This window comes from Scyliorhinus canicula, chromosome 10, assembly GCF_902713615.1.
Source record: "Scyliorhinus canicula chromosome 10, sScyCan1.1, whole genome shotgun sequence".
NCBI lineage: Eukaryota > Metazoa > Chordata > Chondrichthyes > Carcharhiniformes > Scyliorhinidae > Scyliorhinus > Scyliorhinus canicula.
This window is the reverse complement of record NC_052155.1, coordinates 35,806,313-35,830,555: the sequence shown is the minus strand read 5'-3', so window position 1 is coordinate 35,830,555 and position 24,243 is coordinate 35,806,313. Positions and strand designations below refer to the sequence as shown.

Genomic DNA, 24,243 nt, shown 5'->3' with positions numbered 1-24,243 from the left:
CAAATTGGTTGAATTCTTCATCTGTTCTTGTATTGGTTCCACCTAAAATGCTACAATATTTCGGGTGCTGCCTGACCTGCAGTATATTTAAAGATTTTCCTGAAAATCTTACAGCTATGGGAAGAGAGCAAAGGAGTGGGACAAACTGGATAACTCTGCCAAAGAGTAGGCATCGGCATGATGGATCTCCTCTTGTGCTGTGTTTTTTTGAATTCCTCCATGGCATGTGGGCGTCGCTGGCTGGGCCAGTATTTATTGCCCATCCCGGAGAACATTTAAGAGTCAATCACATTGCTGTGGGTCTGAAGTCACATGTAGGCCAGATGGGGGAAGGACAACAGCTTTCCATCCCTGAAGGACATCAGTGAACCAGATGGGTTTTTACGACAATTGGCAATGGTTTCATGGCTATCTTTAGACTTTTAATTCCACATTTTTTTTAGTGAATTAAAATTTCACCATTTACCATGGTGGGATTTGAACCTGGTCCGCAGAGCATGAGCCAGGGGTGGGATTGACCCCTACCCAGCGGGGCGGGGGGTCCCAGCGGGACGGAGTGGCGTGAACCACTATGGCGTCGGACCGCCCCAAAGATGCGGAATCCTCCGCACCTTCAGGGGCTAGGCCCGGCCCGCCGACTGGCGGGAAAGGGGCTTGGCGCCACGCCAACCGGCGCCGAAGGGCCTCCGCCGGCCGGCGTGAGTTGGTGCATGCGCGGGAGCACCAGCGCGTGCTGGTGTCATCCCCGCGCATGCGCGGAGGGATTCGCTTCCGCACCGGGAATGGTGGAGGACCACAGCCTCCGGTCTGGAAGGATAGAGTGCCCCCATGGCACAGGCCCAGCCCTTGGATCAGTGGGCCCAGATTGTGGGCAAGGCCGCCGTGGAGGCACCTCCCAGGGCCAGATCGCCCCGCGCCCCCCCAAGAACCCTAGAGCCCGCCCGCGCCGCTAGGTCTCACCGGTAAGGGACCTACTCCAATTTACGCCGGCGGGACCGGCAGCAGACGGGCGGGACTTCGGCCCATCGTGGGCTGGAGATTTGGGGCAGCCCCGGCGCCCATTGAGTCGCGCCGGACCCCGCCATTCTCCGACGCGGGCGACGCGACTCACGCCGGGCCAGTCTTTGGGGGGTGGGGGGGAGAATTAGGAGGTCCCGCCCCCGCCGACCCCCGGCGATTCTCCCACCCAGGTCTCTGGATTACTAGTCCAGTGACAATACCATTATGCCACCACCTCCATTTATATGACTGGGAGGTTCTTGCCTTTTATGTGACATGGATCAATACTTGTTTGCCTTACTTGGGAATGGAAGACTCTATAGTCGCGTCAAACCTGTTGCTAATTCTAGGTGATATTCCAAGGCCTATGGGTGGAAATGACACCTACGTTGAAGTGGATAGTTAGTCAGTTAACAAAAAACTTAGCTTTTTAGAAGCTAGAAAGTTATGAATGACAAAGATGACAATGTGAGGTGAGGTTCTATAATTTTGAAGCGCAGGAATTTTTTTTGAAATGGGATATGGCATGATTTGAGCAGACCAGCTCGGTGCAGACTATGTGGAATAGTGAATTGTGGGATTGGTAGAAACTGAACAAGAACATTTAAAAAAGAAATAAGCATTCCATATTTGATAAAGTGCAGAAAGTCAAAGGCAGTGAGGGAGATTGGGCAATTATATCTGTCCTTGACTACATGGTGTAATCTGCGGGGGGAGCGAGGAGTGAAAGAGACAAATGAACAGAATAACTAAACTAGTTCACTCATCCATGTAATGTGGGACCCTTAATTAGCAAGCTTAAATTATAATGGGTCTTTTCTACTTGATGAATCTGGTTCTGGCAATCATTTGATCACAGGTTCAACTGTGACCTAGCACAGTGTACTTCATTTAATGCAGATTTTAAAAATATTTTATCTGTAAAGCTCACTTATCTGGCCGCCGATTTGGATCTGGTTCAGAGAAGCACATTTACTACATGATTTACTCATATTCAGCACCTGATCCTGGGGCAAGTTGGCTTTGGATTTTTTTGTTAAACTAACAAGGCTGATAGAAACTCGAGATGTAAATGGACCGGCAGAAAAATGTCACTGTATGACATAGACCCACGAAAGGCAAGAATCAATATGTAACTGCTCAATTAAATGAACTGTGAAAAAGGTCAGGATACTAAAGCATTTAATGCTAATGTTAAATGTTTGAACTGTTAAATAAGAGCGCAGTAAGACTGCTTATTATTTCTATTTCATTAATAAAAGCACTAGTATAATGTGCATGTGTACCTCAGTAGCCATCTTAAAATATTAGTCCAAACACAGTTGCTAATAAAAAAAGGTTTTTGCGATCATGGCATTATCTAAAATACAGTAAGAAGTCTTACAACACCAGGTTAAAGTCCAACATGTTTGTTTCAAACACTAGCTTTCAGAGCACTGCTCCTTCCTCAGAGGAGCAGTGCTCCAAAAGCTAGTATTTGAAGCTTTCAGAGCACTGCTCCTTCCTCAGGTACTGAGGAAGAAGCAGCGCTCCGAAAGCTAGTGTTTGAAACAAACATGTTGGACTTTAACCTGGTGTTGTAAGACTTCTTACTGTGCTCACCCCAGTCCAACGCCGGCATCTCCACATCATTATCTAAAATAAACAGAGTAGGCTGGAACTACCTACATGTTCTAATTTTGCAAATCCTTCATGCATATACTCAAGCTCTCATAACAATGGCCGTGCTGCACGACTTGGTTATAGATGCGGCAGCAACAGTGGTGATCTGGCCATATGGGGAGGCAGACATTTGCCGAGACATTATTGAGAAGATGATGCGAATATTCCCAACAGTGCCTCAACGGCCTTGTGATGTCAATTGGACACCAAGTAGTTCAGCTTCCTCACACAGTTTCACAGAGAGTTATGTCTGATGATATCATTAGCAGTCATAATTGTTTTTTTTAACCCAAAAATGAATGGAAATAGGAGAATAAAAAAGGAAGTTTGAAATTCACCATAATTCCATATAAAGGCATAATATTTTTAAAAGGAGTGCTTATATGACAAAATGTTGTCTTATGCATAATTGGTCTGGCAACTGTTAGAGGCATTGGTCAGCAGCAATGGTACTAGCTACCAGAGAGGGAGAGATTGGTCACTTCCTAAGGTGCTTCTATATTGCAGAAATGCAGTCAATAGGAGGCATGCAGATCGCCTACACAATGTGATCGAAGAATATGTTGTCCAGTTAAGGATTTTAATGAATGGGCCATGGGGCTAGTTTCTTGCACTGAGGGTCTCTACATGATATACTGGGACCCAGTGTGACTGGGACATGACCGAACAAGAGACTGAAGTTCCCATGGAGGTTTTTGACCTGGGGGGAAACAATAAAAAATGTGGAATGTAAAAAAATCATAAGGACATAGTTTTTTCAGGAAGAAGGGTGGGTAGAAACTTGCTGTATAAAATGAATAGGAATGACAGAAAGCACCCAATTAAAATATGATTAAAGCAAATCTTACGCTGAAAGACAGGGACTCATTAGTTTTACTGCAGGTTGATTAAGACAGGAAAACAAATTGCAGTAGTTTTGCACCAGAAATATTGGTTGCAACAAGATTCTCTGGTTCTGCCGGCAGCACACCCGTGGTTTTCCTGGTGCCGTGGGGTGGCTTTAAAGGGAATTCCCATTGACAGCGATGGGAGCGAGAATCCTGCTGCCATGCGAACAGGCGGACCACCTCCCGCCACCTCGAAACACGTGGCTGGGAGACCAGAGAATCCCCCCATTAGGGTAAACATTTCTCTTCGCTTCATGGACAATATTCTGATAGAAAGAACTGCCCATTCACGATATAATCCATTCAATTGTCAATCCATTTATTTTGGGATTGCATTACAATAGGCAACCCTTTGACAGATTAATGCCCATATATTATGACAAAATGTACGCCATTATCGTTTCTGTTTCAGATGCTGACCCTTCACATTATCTTCCCCATTTTCTGCTTTATTTCAGATTTCCAGACTGGAAAGAGGTGAGGGCAGACAATTGGCAAAAATGTCACGCCGCAGAACGTTGCTTTGTCAGTAGCAAAATACTTTACACATTTCGATTAAACCAGAGATGGATGCCGCTTTGAAATGTCAGCTGCAAGCATCAGTTAACCATGGACTCATATTGCACAAATATGACAGGCCTACATTCATAAAAACTAACATCTAGGTAACAGATTGGACCAGTGTATAAATTATTTTTACTTTTACCCTGTTATTTCAATAAAGAGCACACTTGAAGGTGCAATGATAAACTAGATTTTCTATTCTTGCGTGTACAATCCCAAATACTGTCAGGATTAGAATACCACACCATGTAAATTTTAATGACTATGGAAAGAAATGCATATAGGCCCTTAAAGTACACTATAATGTTACGGGAATATTTAATAACAAATAACACACTGTATTAGGATCTGGCACTTTTACAGTTAACGGAAGGAGATCCGAAACACAACGTAATTAAACAAAATCCTAACATTAAAGTCAGTTCCCCCCAACATTACAATTTCAGAGTAATTCTTGTCCCTTCATGGTAATTCACATAGAAGCAGAGGCCAAGATTCTCCTGGCCTCTTGGGGACTGCTCTGGAGGCGGGGGCAGCATGGAGCAGAGCAGAAACTCTAGTCAGGATGGCTCCCTGCTGTTCCACCCCAGACCAAGCTGCTGTGGGAAGATGTTCCATGGAGCCAATCTAGTCTCAATGGAATGTCAACTTCCAACATTGATGGGACTTTCTTGGCATCAAACTGCCCTCCCCCTGACTGAATCTAGTGCCAGCATTGATATGGAGGTGGTTTCTCGGTAGAAATTCAGTGGACCACCAGAGCCTTCTCTCCTTGCCTCAATCACGGAGCTGCAAGGATGGAATGGCCGCTGTGGCAGCCAAAATCATTCCTGTGAAGAGGATCCCCTCCCCTGATGTCCTTAACCATTCTGGGCCTTCTATGTTATGGGAACCTTTGAGGGCAGCTCCTTTTTGAGATGCTCATCTTCGGCTGCGGGTTGACCATCAGTACTTTATTCTCATTGGCCTCCTGCGACCCTGTTCCATCCACTATCATTAACTGGGCCAATATCGAAGGTCACGCCATTGGGCATGTTACCGATGCATGGGTTCGAGACCCACAAATGGCCCAAAAATCTGGATCCTGTTGCCCACAGGAACAATTGAGCCCAGAGGCTTGAGTGCCTAGAAGCTATGTAGTACACATGTTGTATTCTGGATGACATCATAATTTCACAAAAATATTCTTAAAAAACTTTGCTTCTTCAGAGGAACAATTGGTAAAGCCAACCCGTAAATGAACCACACATGTCAAAAGGTCCCATGTTCAAGAACGGGCTGTTGAAAGGGAAATCGGTTAATCATGGCGCCTGCATGAGGGAGGGAGTGGGTAGAATTTCAACTTCTCCACAGTGTGGTTTTGGGTCAGGTGAAAAATGTAAAATATTTCAAATCCAAGCCACCCACTTCCGGTTTTGTTGGAGGCAGGATGGAGGCTGTGTGTGTGTGTGGGGGGGGGGGGGGGGGGGGGGGGGGGCAGGAGATGGTTCCCTCATGTAAGATTTTTCACAGTTCCAGCTTTCAAACTAGCTGACTAGATTTTCCAGGCTGAGGAAACCCAGCATCAAAAGCCAGCATTAAGGGCAGCACGGTAGCATGGTGGTTAGCATAAATGCTTCACAGCTCCAGGGTCCCAGTTTCGATTCCCGGCTGGGTCACTGTCTGTGTGGAGTCTGCACGTCCTCCCCGTGTGTGCGTGGGTTTCCTCCGGGTGCTCCGGATTCCTCCCACAGTCCAAAGATGTGCGGGTTAGGTGGATTGGCCATGCTAAATTGCCCGTAGTGTAATAGTAAGGTTAAGGGGGGGGTTGTTGGATTACGGGTATAGGGTGGATACGTGGGCTTGAGTAGGGTGATCATTGCTCGGCACAACATCGAGGGCCGAAGGGCCTGTTCTGTGCTGTACTGTTCTATGTTCTAAAAGAGTGGGGAGAACATCTGGATGGAACAGGTGAGTGGCTTTACAGCACAGCTTGTGGGCTAGGAGGAGTAAGAGTGCTCATCTCCCAGCACCCAAACAAACCTGTAACCTTGTAACGGTAATGAGATATCCAACTAACATGATTTTATGCTCTCATGGTCTTCTCTAAGGCCCATAGTCTCCTCTCATTCCCTCTCAAATTCCCCAAATCCTCTGATCTCTCTGGCCCTCTACAGAATTATCTCCTCTTCCTCTGACTTCTCAGACTCCTTCCACAATATTATACCCTCCTGTCCCAATCACTCCAGTGTAATAGCATCCTCTTGTGGCCATTTCTTTATGTTTGATTATAAGCAAACCAGAATAAACCAGTTTCAGTTGGGCATTAGAACTCTATGTGTAAGCAGCAGTACTTTATTCCTGCAAAGATATCACAGTGTGGCGATGTGGGTAGGAGTATGGATTCCCTGGTTGAATAAATTTGATTGGAGAAGTTTCCAATGGACCAGCAGGGAAATTGTGGATTTTTGTTTTACTGAGGAATAGGCTTAAGAATCCGGAGCGAAAAGGCTGTTTTGTACGCGTTTGTGGACTGATCTTTGAAGGTGGCTGCTTCAACAGGTTGTTATTGGGTGTCTGGGAAAATACAGCTGTGATCGAGTGCATATGTGAAGGGGCTCAAGAGGATTTTTGCTGCTGATAATTTCCTTGAAAACCTTGAAAATCCAGCTGTTAATCAGGCAGTGGAGGTCAGTAAACGGACAATCTTTTTGACAAAAGCAGACCCAGAAGTCCATTAACTGCACAAGAATTTCCTCCTGCTGAGCCTGAAGAATGGCCACTGTCGGACATTTTGGGTAAGCTTGAGCAGCAATACCATCCCAGACAACTGGAGATTGCTGAAAGCTATCGGTTTGGAACAAGGCACCAGTTGTCCAGTGAGGACATTGGAGACTTTACTGTGGCTTTAAAAAGATGTCCATTCACTGTAATTCTGGAGAATTTCAAGAGAAATCAATGCAGGACAGATTTGTGTGCAGTTTAAAAGTGAAGACATTCGCAGTAAGCTGCTGACATTGCCAAAGTTAACTTTCGACTTAACATGCCAAACAGCAATGTTCATGGGCATGTGGAACATGACTCGAGAACTCAGTGTTAACAACTTTCAGTATCTGCTAAAGTAAACAAGCTGTTTCTGAGTACGTTTAAAGCCCTAATGACAGCAGTGAGTCGTAACAGGAGTATTAAAATGTCCTGCTACTGGGCACATCATTGTCCTTTTCTGAAGACAAGAGTGCTACAGCTCTAAGAAGGAGGGTTATCTTTCCAAAGATGTCAAAATGACTTAAATGGAGAAAACACTGGCTGGAGGAAATGGCAGTCACCGCATATCATTGTTGAACAACACCAGATCAATGAAGGGTCAGTTGAGACCCATATGATCGAAAGCACAATCGAAATCCAGTGGAACTTTTCAGGGAATTGTAATCTAAGTAGCGAGGGATGGAGCTCTGATTAACATGGGGTTGACACTGGGGCAGTTAGCGTGATTCCTGAATCACGATGCCGTGAAAAGTTGAGTCAGCGGCAACTGGAGAAATCGTGCAAAGAATTATGAAGTTGTGGACCATGTGTCGCTTCCACTCGCACACAAGGATCAATTGCAAAATTAGCCAACATTGTAATGAAGGGTGAAAAACCAGTCTTGTTAGGAGTGAACTGGTTTACAACAAGTTAAACTGGAACAATTTTTTTGTGTGCGGCAAAATTCATAACGCAAAATGATGCGATCGATGGGTACATTGGGTGTTTAGTGAAACCCACAAACTGATTCAAGGTTATTAGACCATTTTACAGGTTCAGAGGAAGACAAGACCAGTTTACTGCAAACCATGTCTAGTACCCTATGCTCTAAGGGAGAAAGTGGAGCAAGAACTGAAAACACGTGAGACCGGGAACATAATCTCCAGAGCCGGATAGAATAATTGGGCCACTCCACTCGTGGATGTTCCACAAGAATATGTAGGGATTTATAAGGAAACTATAATGTTGTCAAAGCTTTTCATCTTGCACTCATCAGACATTTGCAAGAGTACAATGTAAGGGAATCAACACTTGCTAACCAATCAGCACTCTCTCCTCATACAGAATACATTTGTTGATTTCCTTTACATTGTATTCTTGCAAATGGGCAGCACGGTAGCATGGTGGTTAGCATAAATGCTTCACAGCTCCAGGGTCCCAGGTTCAATTCCCGGCTGGGTCACTGTCTGTGTGGAGTCTGCACGTCCTCCCCCTGTGTGCGTGGGTTTCCTCCGGGTGCTCCGGTTTCCTCCCACAGTCCAAAGATGTGCGGGTTAGGAGAATTGGCCATGCTAAATTGCCCGTAGTGTCCTAAAAAAGTAAGGTTAAGGGGGGGGGGGGTTGTTGGGTTACGGGTATAGGGTGGATACGTGGGTTTGAGTAGGGTGATCATTGCTCGGCACAACATCGAGGGCCGAAGGGCCTGTTCTGTGCTGTACTGTTCTATGTTCTAAATGCTCTGATGAGTGCAAGATGAAAAACTTCAACAAAAAAGCATCTATTTTTTTCAGCAATACTCTGTACCAGCAAATGACTGTTTATGAGGTAACTGTAACTCAGCTACTGGAATGTAATCCACCCAATGCTTTGCCAAATGCGGAGGATGTTGTCAGGAGGTCTGATTTTTTCAAAATTAGATCTGAAAAAAAACTTTCTGTTACTTGAAATAGACGATGACCCAAAGTCATAATATATGACAGTGAATACACACATGGGGCTTTTCAGTTTAATAAGCTGCCATTTGGAGCTTCTTCAGTACCTGGAATTTTTCAAGGGGTAATGAACCAAACTTTGCAAGGAATTCAGGGAGTGGCGTGCTATTTGGATGACATACTGATTTCAGTTCCAAACAGGTAAACCTGAATAAGTGACAGACTGAATAAGGTGCTGCAATGTGTGGAAAGGTAAGGAGTTCAATGAAGGCACATAATGGCTCAAATTGTGGCAGAATATTTGGTCACAGGATAGACAAAGTTAGGTTACATCCGACCTAGAGTAAGATTCAAGTGATAGAAAATGTCACACACTCTATTAGCGGGCGAAATGATAGAACATGATTTTTGCGTAAGAAAATTTCAGAAATACTTGTATGGTCATAGTTTTAGAATCACAGCTTATCATAAGCCACTGATGGCTATTTCGAATTCAAAGTCTCCAATACCCACTTTAGTTGCAGATCGAATGCAGAGATGGGCTTTTATTTTGTCTGCTCATCAGTACAATAGTCAATTGGTAGGTCAGTAATGCCAATGCGAAGTCAGGGTTACCAACGCTATCAGAGGTACAGCCATACTTTTTCTTTCTCATCAAGATGAGTTGCCAGTCCCAGCAGATAGCATTGGTAGAACAACTCATAGGAACCCTATATTGACAAGGGTATGTGACAATATTTCAAACCAGTGGCCAACACAGATAGTAGATTTAGAAATCAAGCCATTTTTTATGCATAAGAGTGAGTTGTCAGTGGATAAAGGTCTTATGTAGCGAGCCAGAGTTGTAATTCGTGAATGATACAGATCACAGTTGCAATGTGATCTTCATAATCAATATTAGGGGTGAGCTTGATAAATTGTCCAGTGAGAAAGTGGTAGCTAGAGGTAGATATGGAAAAATGAACAATGAAACAGCATAAAGTATGTCAAGCAGTAGAAAAGCCACTATTAGTACCGTTGCAACCATGGAAATGGGCAGCTAGAGAGTCACAGTGGCTGCACGTAGCCATGGCAGAATTTGAAGGGCATCAGCTATTCTTTAAGATAGATCGCCATTCAATGTACGTTGAGGGGCTTCCAACAAGCTGAATAACAAAGTTTAAACCTCTCAATATTTTTGCTTCGTTTATTGCCATTTATAGATTCCCAGAGGAAATCGTGTCTGACAATGGACTTCAGTCTTGTTCAGAAGAATTTGTACATTTCATGTGAATGAATAGGGCAAAACACACTAAATATGATCCGGCTTCGAATGGAATAGCAGAGTGCACAGGGTACAAATTATTTGGTATGATCTTGTTAAACAAATGTTCATAATAAGCTGTAAGAACAGCCAGCGAATCTCAGCTGACAAGTTATTGTTTATTATCATAATACGCCTCACATTACTACTGACAGAATGCCAGTTGAACTGGTTCTCAAACGATAGGCTGGAACAAAGATTTCCTTGCACACTTAGCACAGTCAATTGAAGAGAAAGAATCTAGTCAAGAAGGTATGTCATGACAGGAGTAGAGTGACAGAAAGAAGTCTGAGGCTGAAGGTTAAAGGGAAAGAAGTGGCTACTTGGCAGAATCATAGAACATAGAACATAGAACGATACAGCGCAGTACAGGCCCTTCGGCCCTCGATGTTGCACCGACATGGAGAAAAAAAAACTAAAGGCCATCTAACCTACACTATGCCCTTATCATCCATATGCTTATCCAATAAATTTTTAAATGCCCTCAATGTTGGCGAGTTCACTACTGTTGCAGGTAGGGCATTCCACGGCCTCACCACTCTTTGCGTAAAAAACCCACCTCTGACCTCTGTCCTATATCTATTACCCCTCAATTTAAGGCTATGTCCCCTCGTGCTAGCCACCTCCATCCGCGGGAGAAGGCTCTCGCTGTCCACCCTATCTAACCCTCTGATCATTTTGTATGCCTCTATTAAGTCACCTCTTAACCTTCTTCTCTCTAACGAAAACAACCTCAAGTCCATCAGCCTTTCCTCATAAGATTTTCCCTCCATACCAGGCAACATCCTGGTAAATCTCCTCTGCACCCGTTCCAAAGCTTCCACGTCCTTCCTATAATGAGGCGACCAGAACTGTACGCAATACTCCAAATGCGGCCGTACCAGAGTTTGGTACAGCTGCATCATGACCTCATGGCTCCGGAACTCAATCCCTCTACCAATAAAGGCCAACACACCATAGGCCTTCTTCACAACCCTATCAACCTGGGTGGCAACTTTCAGGGATCTATGTACATGGACACCGAGATCCCTCTGCTCATCCACACTACCAAGAATTTTACCATTAGCCAAATATTCCGCATTCCTGTTATTCTTTCCAAAGTGAATCACCTCACACTTCTCCACATTAAACTCCATTTGCCACCTCTCAGCCCAGCTCTGCAGCTTATCTATGTCCCTCTGTAACCTGCAACATCCTTCCGCACTGTCTACAACTCCACCGACTTTAGTGTCGTCTGCAAATTTACTCACCCATCCTTCTGCGCCCTCCTCTAGGTCATTTATAAAAATGACAAACAGCAACGGCCCCAGAACAGATCCTTGTGGTACACCACTCGTAACTGAACTCCATTCTGAACATTTCCCATCAACTACCACTCTCTGTCTTCTTTCAACTAGCCAATTTCTGATCCACATCTCTAAATCACCCTCAATCCCCAGCCTCCGTATTTTCTGCAATAGCCGACCGTGGGGAACCTTATCAAACGCTTTACTGAAATCCATATACACCACATCAACTGCTCTACCCTCGTCTACCTGTTCAGTCACCTTCTCAAAGAACTCGATAAGGTTTGTGAGGCATGACCTACCCTTCACAAAACCATGCTGACTATCCCTAATCATATTATTCCTATCTAGATGATTATAAATCGTATCTTTTATAATCCTCTCCAAGACTTTACCCACCACAGACGTGAGGCTCACCGGCCTATAGTTACCGGGGTTATCTCTACTCCCCTTCTTGAACAAAGGGACCACATTTGCTATCCTCCAGTCCTCTGGCACTATTCCTGTAGCCAATGATGACCTAAAAATCAAAGCCAAAGGCTCAGCAATCTCTTCCCTGGCTTCCCAGAGAATCCTAGGATAAATCCCATCCGGCCCTGGGGACTTATCTATTTTCACCTTGTCCAGAATTGCCAACACTTCTTCCCTACGCACCTCAATGCCATCTATTCTAATAGCCTGGGTCTCAGCATTCTCCTCCTCAATATTATCTTTTTCTTGAGTGAATACTGACGAAAAGTATTCATTTAGTATCTCGCTTATCTCCTCAGCCTCCACACACAACTTCCCACCACTGTCCTTGACTGGCCCTACTCTTACCCTAGTCATTCTTTTATTCCTGACATACCTATAGAAAGCTTTTGGGTTTTCCTTGATCCTACCTGCCAAAGACTTCTCATGTCCCCTCCTTGCTCGTCTCAGCTCTCTCTTTAGCTCCTTCCTCGCTTCCTTGTAACTATCAAGCGCCCCAACTGAAACTTCACGCCTCATCTTCACATAGGCCTCCTTCTTCCTCTTAACAAGAGATTCCACTTCTTTGGTAAACCACGGTTCCCTCGCTCGACCCCTTCCTCCCTGCCTGACTGGTACGTACTTATCAAGAACATGCAATAGCTGTTCCTTGAACAAGCTCCACATATCCAGTGTGCCCAACCCTTGCAGCCTACTTCTCCAACCAACACATCCTAAGTCATGTCTAATGGCATCATAATTGCCCTTCCCCCAGCTATAACTCTTGCTCTGCGGGGTATACTTATCCCTTTCCATCACTAACGTAAAGGTCACCGAATTGTGGTCACTATCTCCAAAGTGTTCACCTACCTCCAGATCTAACACCTGGCCTGGTTCATTACCCAAAACCAAATCCAAAGTGGCCTCACCTCTTGTTGGCCTGTCAACATATTGTGTCAGAAAACCCTCCTGCACACATTGTACAAAGAACGACCCATCCAATGTACTCGAACTATATCTTTTCCAGTCAATATTAGGAAAGTTAAAGTCTCCCATAACAACTACCCTGTTACTTTCGCTCTTTTCCAGAATCATCTTCGCCATCCTTTCCTCTACATCTCTAGAACTATTAGGTGGCCTATAGAAAACTCCCAACAGGGTGACCTCTCCTTTCCTGTTTCTAACCTCAGCCCATACTACCTCGGAAGAAGAGTCCCCATCTTGCATCCTTTCTACCACCGTAATACTGTCCTTGACTAGCAGCGCCACACCTCCCCCTCTTTTGCCCCCTTCTCTGACCTTACTAAAGCACCTAAACCCCGGAACCTGCAACAACCATTCCTGTCCCTGCTCTATCCATGTCTCTGAAATGGCCACAACATCGAAGTCCCAGGTACCAACCCATGCTGCCAGTTCCCCTACCTTATTTCGTATACTCCTGGCATTGAAATAGACACACTTCAAACCACAGACCTGAACACTGCCACCCTCCTGCGAAGTCAAAACTGTGCTCCTGACCTCTCTACTCTCAATCTCTCGCACCCCAAAACTACAATCCAGGTTCCCATGCCCCTGCTGAATTAGTTTAAACCCCCCCAAAGAGTACTAACAAATCTCCCCCCCAGGATATTGGTGCCCCTCAGGTTCAGATGTAGACCATCCTGTCTATAGAGGTCCCACCTTCCCCAGAAAGAGCCCCAGTTATCCAGAAATCTGAATCCCTCCCGCCTGCACCATCCCTGTAGCCACGTGTTTAATTGCTCTCTCTCCCTATTCCTCATCTCACTATCACGTGGCACGGGCAACAACCCAGAGATAACAACTCTGTTTGTTCTCGCTCTGAGCTTCCATCCTAGCTCCCTAAAGGCCTGCCTGACATCCTTGTCCCCTTTCCTACCTATGTCGTTAGTGCCAATGTGGACTACGACTTGGGGCTGCTCCCCCTCCCCCTTAAGGATCCGGAAAACACGATCCGAGACATCACGTACCCTTGCACCTGGGAGGCAACATACCAAACGTGAGTCTCTCTCGCTCCCACAAAATCTCCTATCTGTGCCCCTGACTATTGAGTCCCCAATTACTAATGTTCTACTCCTTTCCCCCCTTCCCTTCTGAGCAACAGGGACAGACTCCGTGCCAGAGGCCCGTACCCCATGGCTTACCCCTGGTAAGTCGTCCCCCCCACAAGTATCCAAAACGGTATACTTGTTACTCAGGGGAACGACCGCAGGGGGTCCCTGCGCTGACTGCTTCTTCCCAGTCCCTCTTACAGTTACCCATCTATCTCCAGTCTTTGGTGTAACTATTTCCCTGAAGCTCCTATCTATGACCCCCTCTGCCTCCCGAATGATCCGAAGTTCATCCAGCTCAAGCTCCAGGTCCCTAACACGGTTTTTGAGGAGCTGGAGTTGGGTGCACTTCCCACAGATGAAATCAGCAGGGACACTGACGGCGTCCCTCACCTCAAACATTCTGCAGGAGGAGCATTGTACTGCCTTCCCTGACATCCCCTCTAGATTAAAAAAAAAACAAGAAAAAGGAAAAGAAAGGAAGAGCTTACCTGATATTACCTCAAACCCTGATCCCGCTGAAAGGTAAGCAAATTTAAAGGCACTCACTCACCTTCACGACAGGCCCCTGCTCCCGCTTCCCAACCACCGTGGGGTGGGGGGGTTGGTTAGAGGAGGAGGTAGGGTGGGAAACACTCACAAAGTGTTTCGGGTTTAACTGTCACTTGCCAACAGCCCCTCCACAAACCACCTTCAACTTAGGCTGACCGCACTGCACGTATGCAAATTTCCCCAGAACAGCTGATCAGTAGCTCTGCTCTGCTGCCCTCTGCTGGTTGCTTGCCTTTACTCAAACTCCTTGGGTCTTCTTCGCAGGTTCACCTTCAACTTAGGCTGACCGCACTGCACGTATGCAAATTTCCCCAGAACAGCTGATCAGTAGCTCTGCTCTGCTGCCCTCTGCTGGTTGCTTGCCTTTACTCAAACTCCTTGGGTCTTCTTCGCAGGTTCACCTTCAACTTAGGCTGACCGCACTGCACGTATGCAAATTTCCCCAGAACAGCTGATCAGTAGCTCTGCTCTGCTGCCCTCTGCTGGTTGCTTGCCTTTACTCAAACTCCTTGGGTCTTCTTCGCAGGTTCACCTTCAACTTAGGCTGACCGCACTGCACGTATGCAAATTTCCCCAGAACAGCTGATCAGTAGCTCTGCTCTGCTGCCCTCTGCTGGTTCATGAAAGTATCTAGTCCGCGCAAATGTTTCATCAGGATGTTTTGGTGGTGAAAAGGTTAGGTTTGTACATATAGACTATGTTTTTGCCTTCAGTGATTAAAGAAGAAGAAGAAGGAGGAAGATGAGAAGAATCAAATGTGTGGGTTCGGTGCAAGTTCAATCAAGGCATTCATGAGGGCATTATTATTTGAATAGAAACAATGTGCAGGGTTATGGAGAAAAGGCAGGAAGATGGCACTGAGTCATAATGCTCATTCCAAGAGCCAGGACAGACATGGCAGGCTAAATGGCCTCCTTCTGCACTGTAACAATTTTGTGATTCTGTGCAATAAATGCAAGTTCCAACACAGGTTGTGCTTGAACTTAGTTCAAATCCAAGTCAGAGTCAGGCTGACATGTAATGAAGTGGAAAATTGAACTGATTGTTAAGGGCAAAAATCAGTATTTGTTAGACAAAACAATAATAATAATCTTTATTTATGTCACAAGTAGGCCCACATTAACACTGCAATGAAGTTACTGAGAAAATCTCCTAGTCGCCACACTCCAGCGCCTGTTCGGGTACACTGGGGAGAATTTAGAATGTCCAAATTACCTAACAGCACGTCTTTCGGGACTTGCGTGAGGAAACTGGAGCACCTGAAGGCAACCCATGCAGACGCGGGGAGAACGTGCAGACTCCACACAGACAGTGACCCAAGCTGCAAATCAAACCTGGGATGCTGACGCTGTGAAGCAACAATGCAAACCACTGTGCTACAAACCCATCTGCAGACTCAACAAAGTGGGTTAACGTCCTTAATTCAAGTTATCCGAGTTTTAAAACTTTCAGTCAAGAAAGGAGGTATCCTGTTTGGAATAGGAAACCAGTGGTTAACTTGGATTTGTAAATAAATGAAAAACACAAAATGAATATAAATTGTATGGAATTTGAATTCTATGTAACTTTTTTGTTAAAGAGGGAGCAGTGTAATTGCATCTGTGTATGAACTCAAACCAGGATAAACTAGTTTAACTTGGGTATTAGAACTGCATATGTAAACAGCAATGATTTTATCTTGAAAAGATAAAGCATCAAGCCTTCTGCATTTGTCTGCTCAAACCATTCCGTCACCTTCAGAGAGCGAGAAGTTGAATAAAGTCATTACTTTTTCTCTCTCTTAAAGCTCTCTGAATCTGATTTAATAATTTCAACTCATTTTCTGGTGGGAATGAGTTTTGCACATCAGTGTTTTGGGAATGGACTCACTAATTTCTTTTCAACAATCTTCAAGTCAAGCGGGTGACTTTTTGTAATTGTGTTAAATGGGTGATATTGAGTTGTGTGCCCATTTCATACCTTGCCCCAACTTTAGTTTCATAGAAGCCAACAGATACTTGCAATATAAATCCACCTTATTGAAGTTTTCACACAAAGTGAAGATCTACCTTCCAAGTACTAGCAGGGCAGCTACAGCATAGATCATTGTAAGAAATTAAAAGTTCATTTATGTTGATTGTATCAAGTTCACACCTTCCCCCCCAACCCAAAACATCACCTGATCATCTCCATCTTTAAAGAATCGTGGAGCGATGCAGAAAAGGTACCACTCAGAAAGTCATGTTTAAGCCAATTATTCCTATTCTTCTGTTCTTTCCCACAGCCCTGCAAATCTTTCCCTTTCAAATTTAATTCCAATTCAAGTTCTTTTCCCTACGTTCCCCAAAACTATGGCCTTGGATTCATGCTGCATCTAAACCATGTTATACCTTTCCTGATTGTGCATCACACTGGTGCCCACGGTGAATTTATATTGCATTCCCCAGCACTGATATTCCTCACCATGATGAACACACAAATAATTAAAGCTTCATTTAATCATGAATCACTCAACACAGCTAAGATATACTACATGAGTGTCTGTAACTGTCAGGATGTGAATAGCATTAATCCAAAAACTCCTACTGTCACCTTTGTACTAATATAAGAAATGACAGATGCACAGGAGTGATTAATTTTCGATACTCGTTGTGGGGCTTCAGCTAATATTTGCTCACTACTTGATGTCACCCAAATCCTACAATAAGCCTGCTAATAGGGGCTGGTTTAGCCCAGGGCTAAACAGCTGGCTTTTAAAGCAGACCAAGGCAGGCCAGCAGCAGGGTTCAATTCCCATGCCAGCCTCCCTGAACAGGCGACAGAATGTGGCGACTAGGGGCTTTTCACAGTAACTTCATTTGAAGTCTACTTGTGACAATAAGCGATTTTCATTTCATTTCTCACTTGAGATAATTCTTCTTCACCCAATGATTTGCAGGTTGCATGTCACTGCATGAAATGGCTCTTACCGAAATGCACACATGTGGCAAAACAGGCTGCTGTGAGGCACGGGGGCTTAAACTGACACAAGTGCGGGCATGCAACTGTCAGATGACAGACATTCCATTTTGGTTTTACCCAAAGTTGGGGGTTTCATCAGAAACCCACTGCAGTGCCATGTTCATTCCAGAGGGGAGCAACCAACATCCATTATTTTTCATGTGGAGAGAGACATGTGACAGTTAAACAATAAATAAAAAGATAAATCAGAATTGCCTACTCAAGTCGTTTTTCATAGAAAGCCTCTGCTTAATTTCTCTGTGTATTTTAAGGCAGGAAAAGTATTTTTTCGATAGATTTAATCTGATAATCTGAAATGTAAATTATTTTAGTACTATTTACAATACAATCATATTGATCACATGGGTTAATATATGGATATTTGTAATAAAGAATCAATACCGACTCAAGAAAACACCAAGCAATGTTGAAACCACTTTGGGGTGCTCTGAGCGCGGAGGAGAAACCAGGCGTGCTACTTGAAGTACTTTAATCCCGCCACCAGCAGGAACTTTTCAAGGAACAGTTCAGAGTCAAGGACGGCAATGTGAGCTGCCCTTCCAATCAGCGCGTTGGCAGTGTTTGGCAATGCGTGGAATATATCGTAGCGGAGTAGAGTGCAGTCCTCAGTCTCTGCCACTGGCCGAAGAAGATTGTTGATCATTTCAGTGTAGACACAACCTGTCCCAGGGGAAAAAAATAGAAACATTAGAAAACAAAACGGGTAATATTCACAACAGAAGTTAACAATTCCAATATATATGTTTACTTGCTCGCACAGAACTTGAATTTTGCCAAAAAGAGCCATGTTGCCGAAGACTTTCATCTTGCACTCATCAAGACAAATGCAAGAATGCCAAATTTCAAACAAGCATGACAAGATAGGAAAAGTTAATAAGAAGATAAGAAAAAAAGCGATGTTGATTGGTTAGCAATTTTCATCAGCTGATGCATTACCATGGAGAAATTAACAAGAAAAGACTCCCAAAACCTCTGGATAATTCAAAGAAGGTGAAAAGCTTAACATATTCCTTTTATTTGCAGAGAACAGTTCCTTGCATATGAATGTATGTTATTTCTAGCAAGCCTAAATGAGCCAAGTTATAAGTTTGATCGATTATTTTTAATTGGTTGTTAGCTCCACCCGGGTGCCCTGGCAGCGCCACCCAGGTACCAGCCTGGCACTGCCATGGTGACCAGGTGGTACAGCCAGGCTGGCAGTTAAGCTGTCAGGCTCGCATTCTGTCTGCACCGGGATCGCGCCCTGGGGGTGCCCTGCCTGTGTTAGGTGGGGTAACCCCCTTGTAGGTCAGTTGTAGCATCGGGGGGGTCGCGAGATCGGGCTGCTTTTCCTGCATGGATTAACTCTGTCAGTGCATGAAATGATGCTAAATGCGACCTGGGGGTGGGGGCGTTTCCCGCTGAAACACTAAAAAAAAAAGCAGAGTGCCATTAGATAGCGGGGTCGTTCGAGGTGCTTCCAGCCCTGGCACAATCCTACTAATGCACCCAGAACGGATTTTTTTTTTTTTAGTTAAATCGAGACTGAATATCATGCAATTTGCTTTTGGGGTACTATTCATTCCGTGATTCAGGACCTGAAAATGGGATTGCACTCTGACGGCATTAACTGAATTAATGCTAAAGACCCTGACAGCTGGAGCTGATTTTAAATTTTAAATGCTCCACTCACCACACACTCATTGCTGCCACGAAGTTAGCTCAGAGAAGACCTGCCCATGAGACGTCTACCTAAAAGAGGCAGAGCATCACAGAGGGGTGGAGCATGAAGTGTCTAACCTGTTAATGTTATTTAAATTCATGCAAATGATACCGAAGCGGGGCGCAAACTTCGATAATGCCAATGGCGAAGGGCTGGGGCATGGTGACAGAATCGGCACCAGGTGCAAATTGTGATTATTCCATTGCACGCTATTCTCCGCCCAATCACAATTCTTGTTGCCGGCGTTGTGAAGCAGAGAAGTCAGTCCAACATTAAAGGGGTGAAATATCATGGCTTTGGAGACCATGAAGAGCAGAAGTGTTTCCCTGTCCCTCAAGCAAACCTTCTGCAATCTCTGATCGCACCCTTTGACAACCCACACCATTATTGCACCCTTCCCCATCATCCGCATTTCTTCCTCTGTACCCTCAGCTATCCTCCCACCATCTCCTTGCTGTGCTTCCAAATTCCTCCCCCACCAAAACAGAACTTGTTGAATGCTAGGACCATTCCTGCTGGTCCCTCGCTGCTGGCTTATAGTTCAGGCTTTGCCAGAATACAGGTAATCATCTTTTCAATTGCCTGGCTGCCAGGTAGAAAATGGAGCAGAAGAATCCTCCTTTCCAGGAATCATAGAATCAAAGAATCCCTACAGTGCAGAAGGAGGTTATTTGACCCAACCAGTCTGTAGGGGCTGGTTTAGCACACTGGGCTAAATCGCTAGCTTTTAAAGCAGTCCACGGCAGGCCAGCAGCATGGTTCAATTCCTGTACCAGCCTCCCCGAACAAGCGCCGGAATTTGGCGACTAGGGGCTTTTCACAGTAACGTCATTTGAAGCCTACTTGTGACAATAAGCGATTTTCATTTTCGTACCGACCCTTCGAAAGAGCATACTACCCATGTCCACTCACCAGTCCACACTGCCCTATCCCCATAACCTGCGCATCCCTTGACACTAAGGGGCAATTTAGAATGTCCAATCCAACTAACCCGCATATCTGTGGTCTGTGGGGGGAAACTGGAGGACCTGGAGGAAACTCAGGCAGATGTGAAGAATGTGCAAACTTCACACAGTGACCCAAGGCCGGAATTGAACCCGGGTCCCTGGCGCTGTGGGGCAGCAGTGCTAACTATTGTGCCACCATGCCTCCCGTGACAAAGACTCCATTTCTACATGAATTTTGGAGCCAAGAAAATGTGTATTATCAGGGCAAGGGCCGGTGGTTGTGTAGGATTCGGGAAACGGGGAAGCCGGTGGTAGTGTCCTAAAGGACATAGCTGCCAGACTGGATCTGTGGCAGGTGGTGAGGGAAGCAACAAGACGGACAAACATGCCTGACCCCATCCTCATCAACCTACCTGCAGATGCTTCTGTCCATGACAGTAATGGTAGGAGTGACCAGCGTAGGGTCCTTGTGACGACAAAGCCCTGACTTCACATTGAGGATACCCTCCCTTGTAATGTGTGGCACTACTACTGAGCTAAATAGGATAATTCTGAACAGACAGAGCAAGATCTGACTGGGCCACCTTGAGTTTCTGTGGGCCATCAGCAGTAGCAGATTTGTACATAACCACAATCTGTCACCTCATGGCCTGGTATAGCCGCCACTATACCATTACCACCAAGCCAGGGGATCAAACCTGGTTCAATGAAGAGTGCAGGAGGGCATGTCAGGAGCAGCACCAGGCAATTGTAAAAATGAAGTGCCATCGTGGTGAATACTTGCGTGTCAAACGGCAATATATTTCCAAGTCAGGATGGTGAGTGACTTGGAGGGGAGCCTCCAGGTGGTGGTGTGCCGAGGTATCTGCAGTTCTTCCATACGATCGTGGCTATAGGTTTGGAAGGTGCTGCCGAAAGAACTTTGGTGAGTTCCTGCAGTGCATCTGGTAGATGGTATACACGGTTACCATTGTTTGCCAGTGGTGGAGGGATTGAATGTGTGTGGATGAGGTGCAAATCAAGTTGACTAATTTGTCCTGGATGGTATTGAGCTTCTTGTTTGTTGTTGGAACTGCACTCATCCAGGCAAGTGCTGAGTATTCCATTGCATTCCTAATATGTGCCTTGCAGGTGCTCGACAAGCTTGGGTAGGGGTCAGGAGGTGAGTGTTGATAGCGGGTGATTCAGTGATGGTAATGCCATTGAATGCCAGGAGGCAATGGTTAGATTCTCTCTTGTTGGAGATGGTTACTTCCTGGCATTTGCTTGGCACTTTTGCTCGGGCTCCTTGATGCCATACTTGGTCAAATGCTGTCTTGATGTCAAGGGCAATCACTCTCACCTCATCTTTGGCATTCAGCTATTTTAACCACATTTGAGCCAAGGTCAAGAGCTGAGTAACCCTGGCAGAATCCAAACTGAACGTCAGTGAGAAGGTTATTACTGAATAAGTGCTGCTTAATAGCACTGTTAATTACGCCTTTACCACTTTGTTAATAATCGAGGGTGGACTGAGGGGGCGCTAATTGGCCACGCTGGACTTGTCCTGTTTCTTCTATACAGGACTTACCTGGGCAGTTTTTCTCATTGCCGGGTAGATGACATGTGTTGCAGCTATACAGGAATAGCTTGGCTAGGGGCGTGGCATGTTCTGGAGCACAGATTTTCTGTACTATTTCCAGAACATTGTCAAGGCCCATAGCCTTTGCGGTGTCCACTGCCTTCAGCCATTTCTTGATGTCAAGTGAAGTGAATCAAATTGACTGAAGACTGACATCTGTGACGCTGGGGACCTGTAGAGGAGGCCGAGATGGATCATCCACTCGGCACTTTGGGCTGAAGATTGTTGCAAATGTTTTAGCCTCATCTTTTGCACAGACATGCTGTGCCCCTCCATCATTGAGGATGGGGATGTTTGTGGAACCTCCTCCTCCAGTGAATTGTTGAATTGCCCATTCAGTCATAACTGGTGGTCAATTACTGTCCCACCTGTCTGCACTCTATCTCTAGGGGCCTCACGGTAGCATGGTGGTTAGCATCAATGCTTCACAGCTCCAGGGTCCCAGGTTCGATTCCCGGCTGGGTCACTGTCTGTGTGGAGTCTGCATGTCCTCCCCGTGTGTGCGTGGGTTTCCTCCGGGTGCTCCGGTTTCCTCCCACAGTCCAAAGATGTGCGGGTTAGGTGGATTGGCCATGCTAAATTGCCCGTAGTGTAAGGTTAATGGGGGGATTGTTGGGTTACGGGTATACGGGTTACGTGGGTTTAGGTAGGGTGATCATTGCTCGGCACAACATCGAGGGCTGAAGGGCCTGTTCTGTGCTGTACTGTTCTATGTTCTATGTTCTAGTAAAGTGATGGAAGTCTTCATCAACCGTGGTATCGCTATTTCCTTCACTGTCATTGAGGCCAAATCCTGGAACTCCCTCCCTGAAAGTACTCTTGGTCTACCTACACCACATGGACTGCTGCAGCTTGAGAAGGCAACTCACCACTACCTTTGCAAGGACGCTTATAAATGGGCAATAAATGCTGGCCTAGTCAGCGTTGCCCACTTCCCATGAATGAATAAAGTAAATGTGGAGTTTTAGGATGGGAGTACTGAAAATCTGGATCTACCTTGAGCTGCGGGGTTTTAACCTCAATGCATGCGACTTTTGTCACTGGCAGGTTTCCACAACAAGTCCCCATCCTGGCTTCTTAAATCAGACTTCAGGAGCAGGTAGGCCCCATACACTATTCAAAATTTGGATCATGGTGGGGGAGAGCTGGCTTTCTTCTATGTTTTGCAACAATCACCATGAAGCTGCCAAAATCAATCCACTCGCCCAATAATGCCGCACTGAAGTAGACGGTGACGGTTATCTTTACACACTTTGAAAGAGTCAATATTGCAAAATGGTCTAAATCAACTCAATAGATCAAATTTGCAAAGGCTAAGAAAGCAAAGTAGCAAATCATAAGGACAAAGGAAATGCTAGACATAAAGTGATAAATTTTCATCTAGTTCACCTTCTACTGCACTTTATGTGTTACATAGATTACACAGAATTTACAGTGCAAAAGGAGGCCATTCGGCCCATTGTGTCTGCACCGGTCCTTGGAAAGAGCATCCCATTTGAGCCCACACCTCCACCCTATCCCTGTAGCCCCACAAACCAGTAACCCCACTCAACCTTTTTGGACACTAAGGGCAATTTATCATGGCCAATCTCCCTAACCTGCACATTTTTGGACTGTGGGAGGAAACTGGAGCACCAGGAGGAAACCCACGCAGACACGGGGAGAAACTGCAGACTCCGCGCAGGCAGTGACCAAAGCCGGGAATCGAACCTGGGACTCTGGAGCTGTGAAGGAACTGTGCTAACCACTGTGCTGCCCTAAGTGGAGGGGTTGACTAATCATAGCATGACATGAATAAAACCTCAGTGGTAGTGAGCTTTGATAACAAAAGGCCCCAAACCTCCTGCTCATTCTGAGCATGCTACACCAGGGACGGAATTCTCCGACCCCCCGCAGGGTCTTGAAATCGCCCGGGCCCGGCGTAAATCCCGCCCCCGCCGTGGCCGAAATTCTCCGCCACCTGGGAATCGGCGGGAGCAGGAAACGCACCTCGCTGATCGGCGACCCCCCCGCAGCGATTCTCCGGCCCGCGATGGGCCGAAGTCCCGCCGCTGTCAGGCCTCTCCCGCCGACGTGGTTTGAACCACCTCTGTGTCAGCAGGATTGGCGGCGCGAGCGGGCCCCCGGAGTCCTGGGTGCCCCCACGGTGGCCTGGCCCACGATCAGGGCCCACCGATCGGCGGGCGGGTCAGTGCCGTGGGGGCACTCTTTTTCTTCCATCGCTGCCACGGCCTCCACCATGGCGGAGGCGGAAGAGACCCCCTCCACCGCGCATGCACCGGTGGTGACGTCAGCGGCCGCTGACGCTCCGGCGCATGCGCGGACTCACGCTGACCGGCAAAGGCCTTTCGGCCAGCCCCGACACCGATCGGCGTAGCGGCAAAGGCCGTTGGCACCAGTTTTGCCGCCAGTCGGCGGAGCGGGAGCCGCTCTGGCACGGGCCTAGCCCCTAAAGGTGCGGAGAATTCCACACCTATGGGGAGGCCCGACGCCGGAGTGGTTGGTGCCACTCCGTTACGCCGGGACCCCCCCCCGCCCTGCCGGGT

The 24,243-nt window shown here is 46.1% G+C and overlaps 1 protein-coding gene and 1 long non-coding RNA gene across 2 annotated transcripts in view; one reads left to right on the top strand and one right to left on the bottom strand.

Annotated features, from left to right (window-relative positions):
- LOC119972302 overlaps positions 1 to 4,546 on the top strand; it is a 44,756-nt gene extending 40,210 nt beyond the window's left edge. Inside the window, exon 3 of the long non-coding RNA XR_005462030.1 lies at positions 4,007 to 4,546. This is a non-coding gene — a long non-coding RNA (uncharacterized LOC119972302). The remainder of the gene's footprint in view (positions 1 to 4,006) is intronic.
- Positions 4,547 to 15,691: 11,145 nt separating this feature from the next.
- Positions 15,692 to 24,243, bottom strand: part of LOC119972301 (protein FAM135B-like) — a 543,933-nt gene continuing 535,381 nt past the window's right edge. Inside the window, exon 20 of the mRNA XM_038808790.1 lies at positions 15,692 to 18,087. Coding sequence (XP_038664718.1) covers positions 17,882 to 18,087 — 206 coding nt within the window. The 3' untranslated portion in view covers positions 15,692 to 17,881. The remainder of the gene's footprint in view (positions 18,088 to 24,243) is intronic.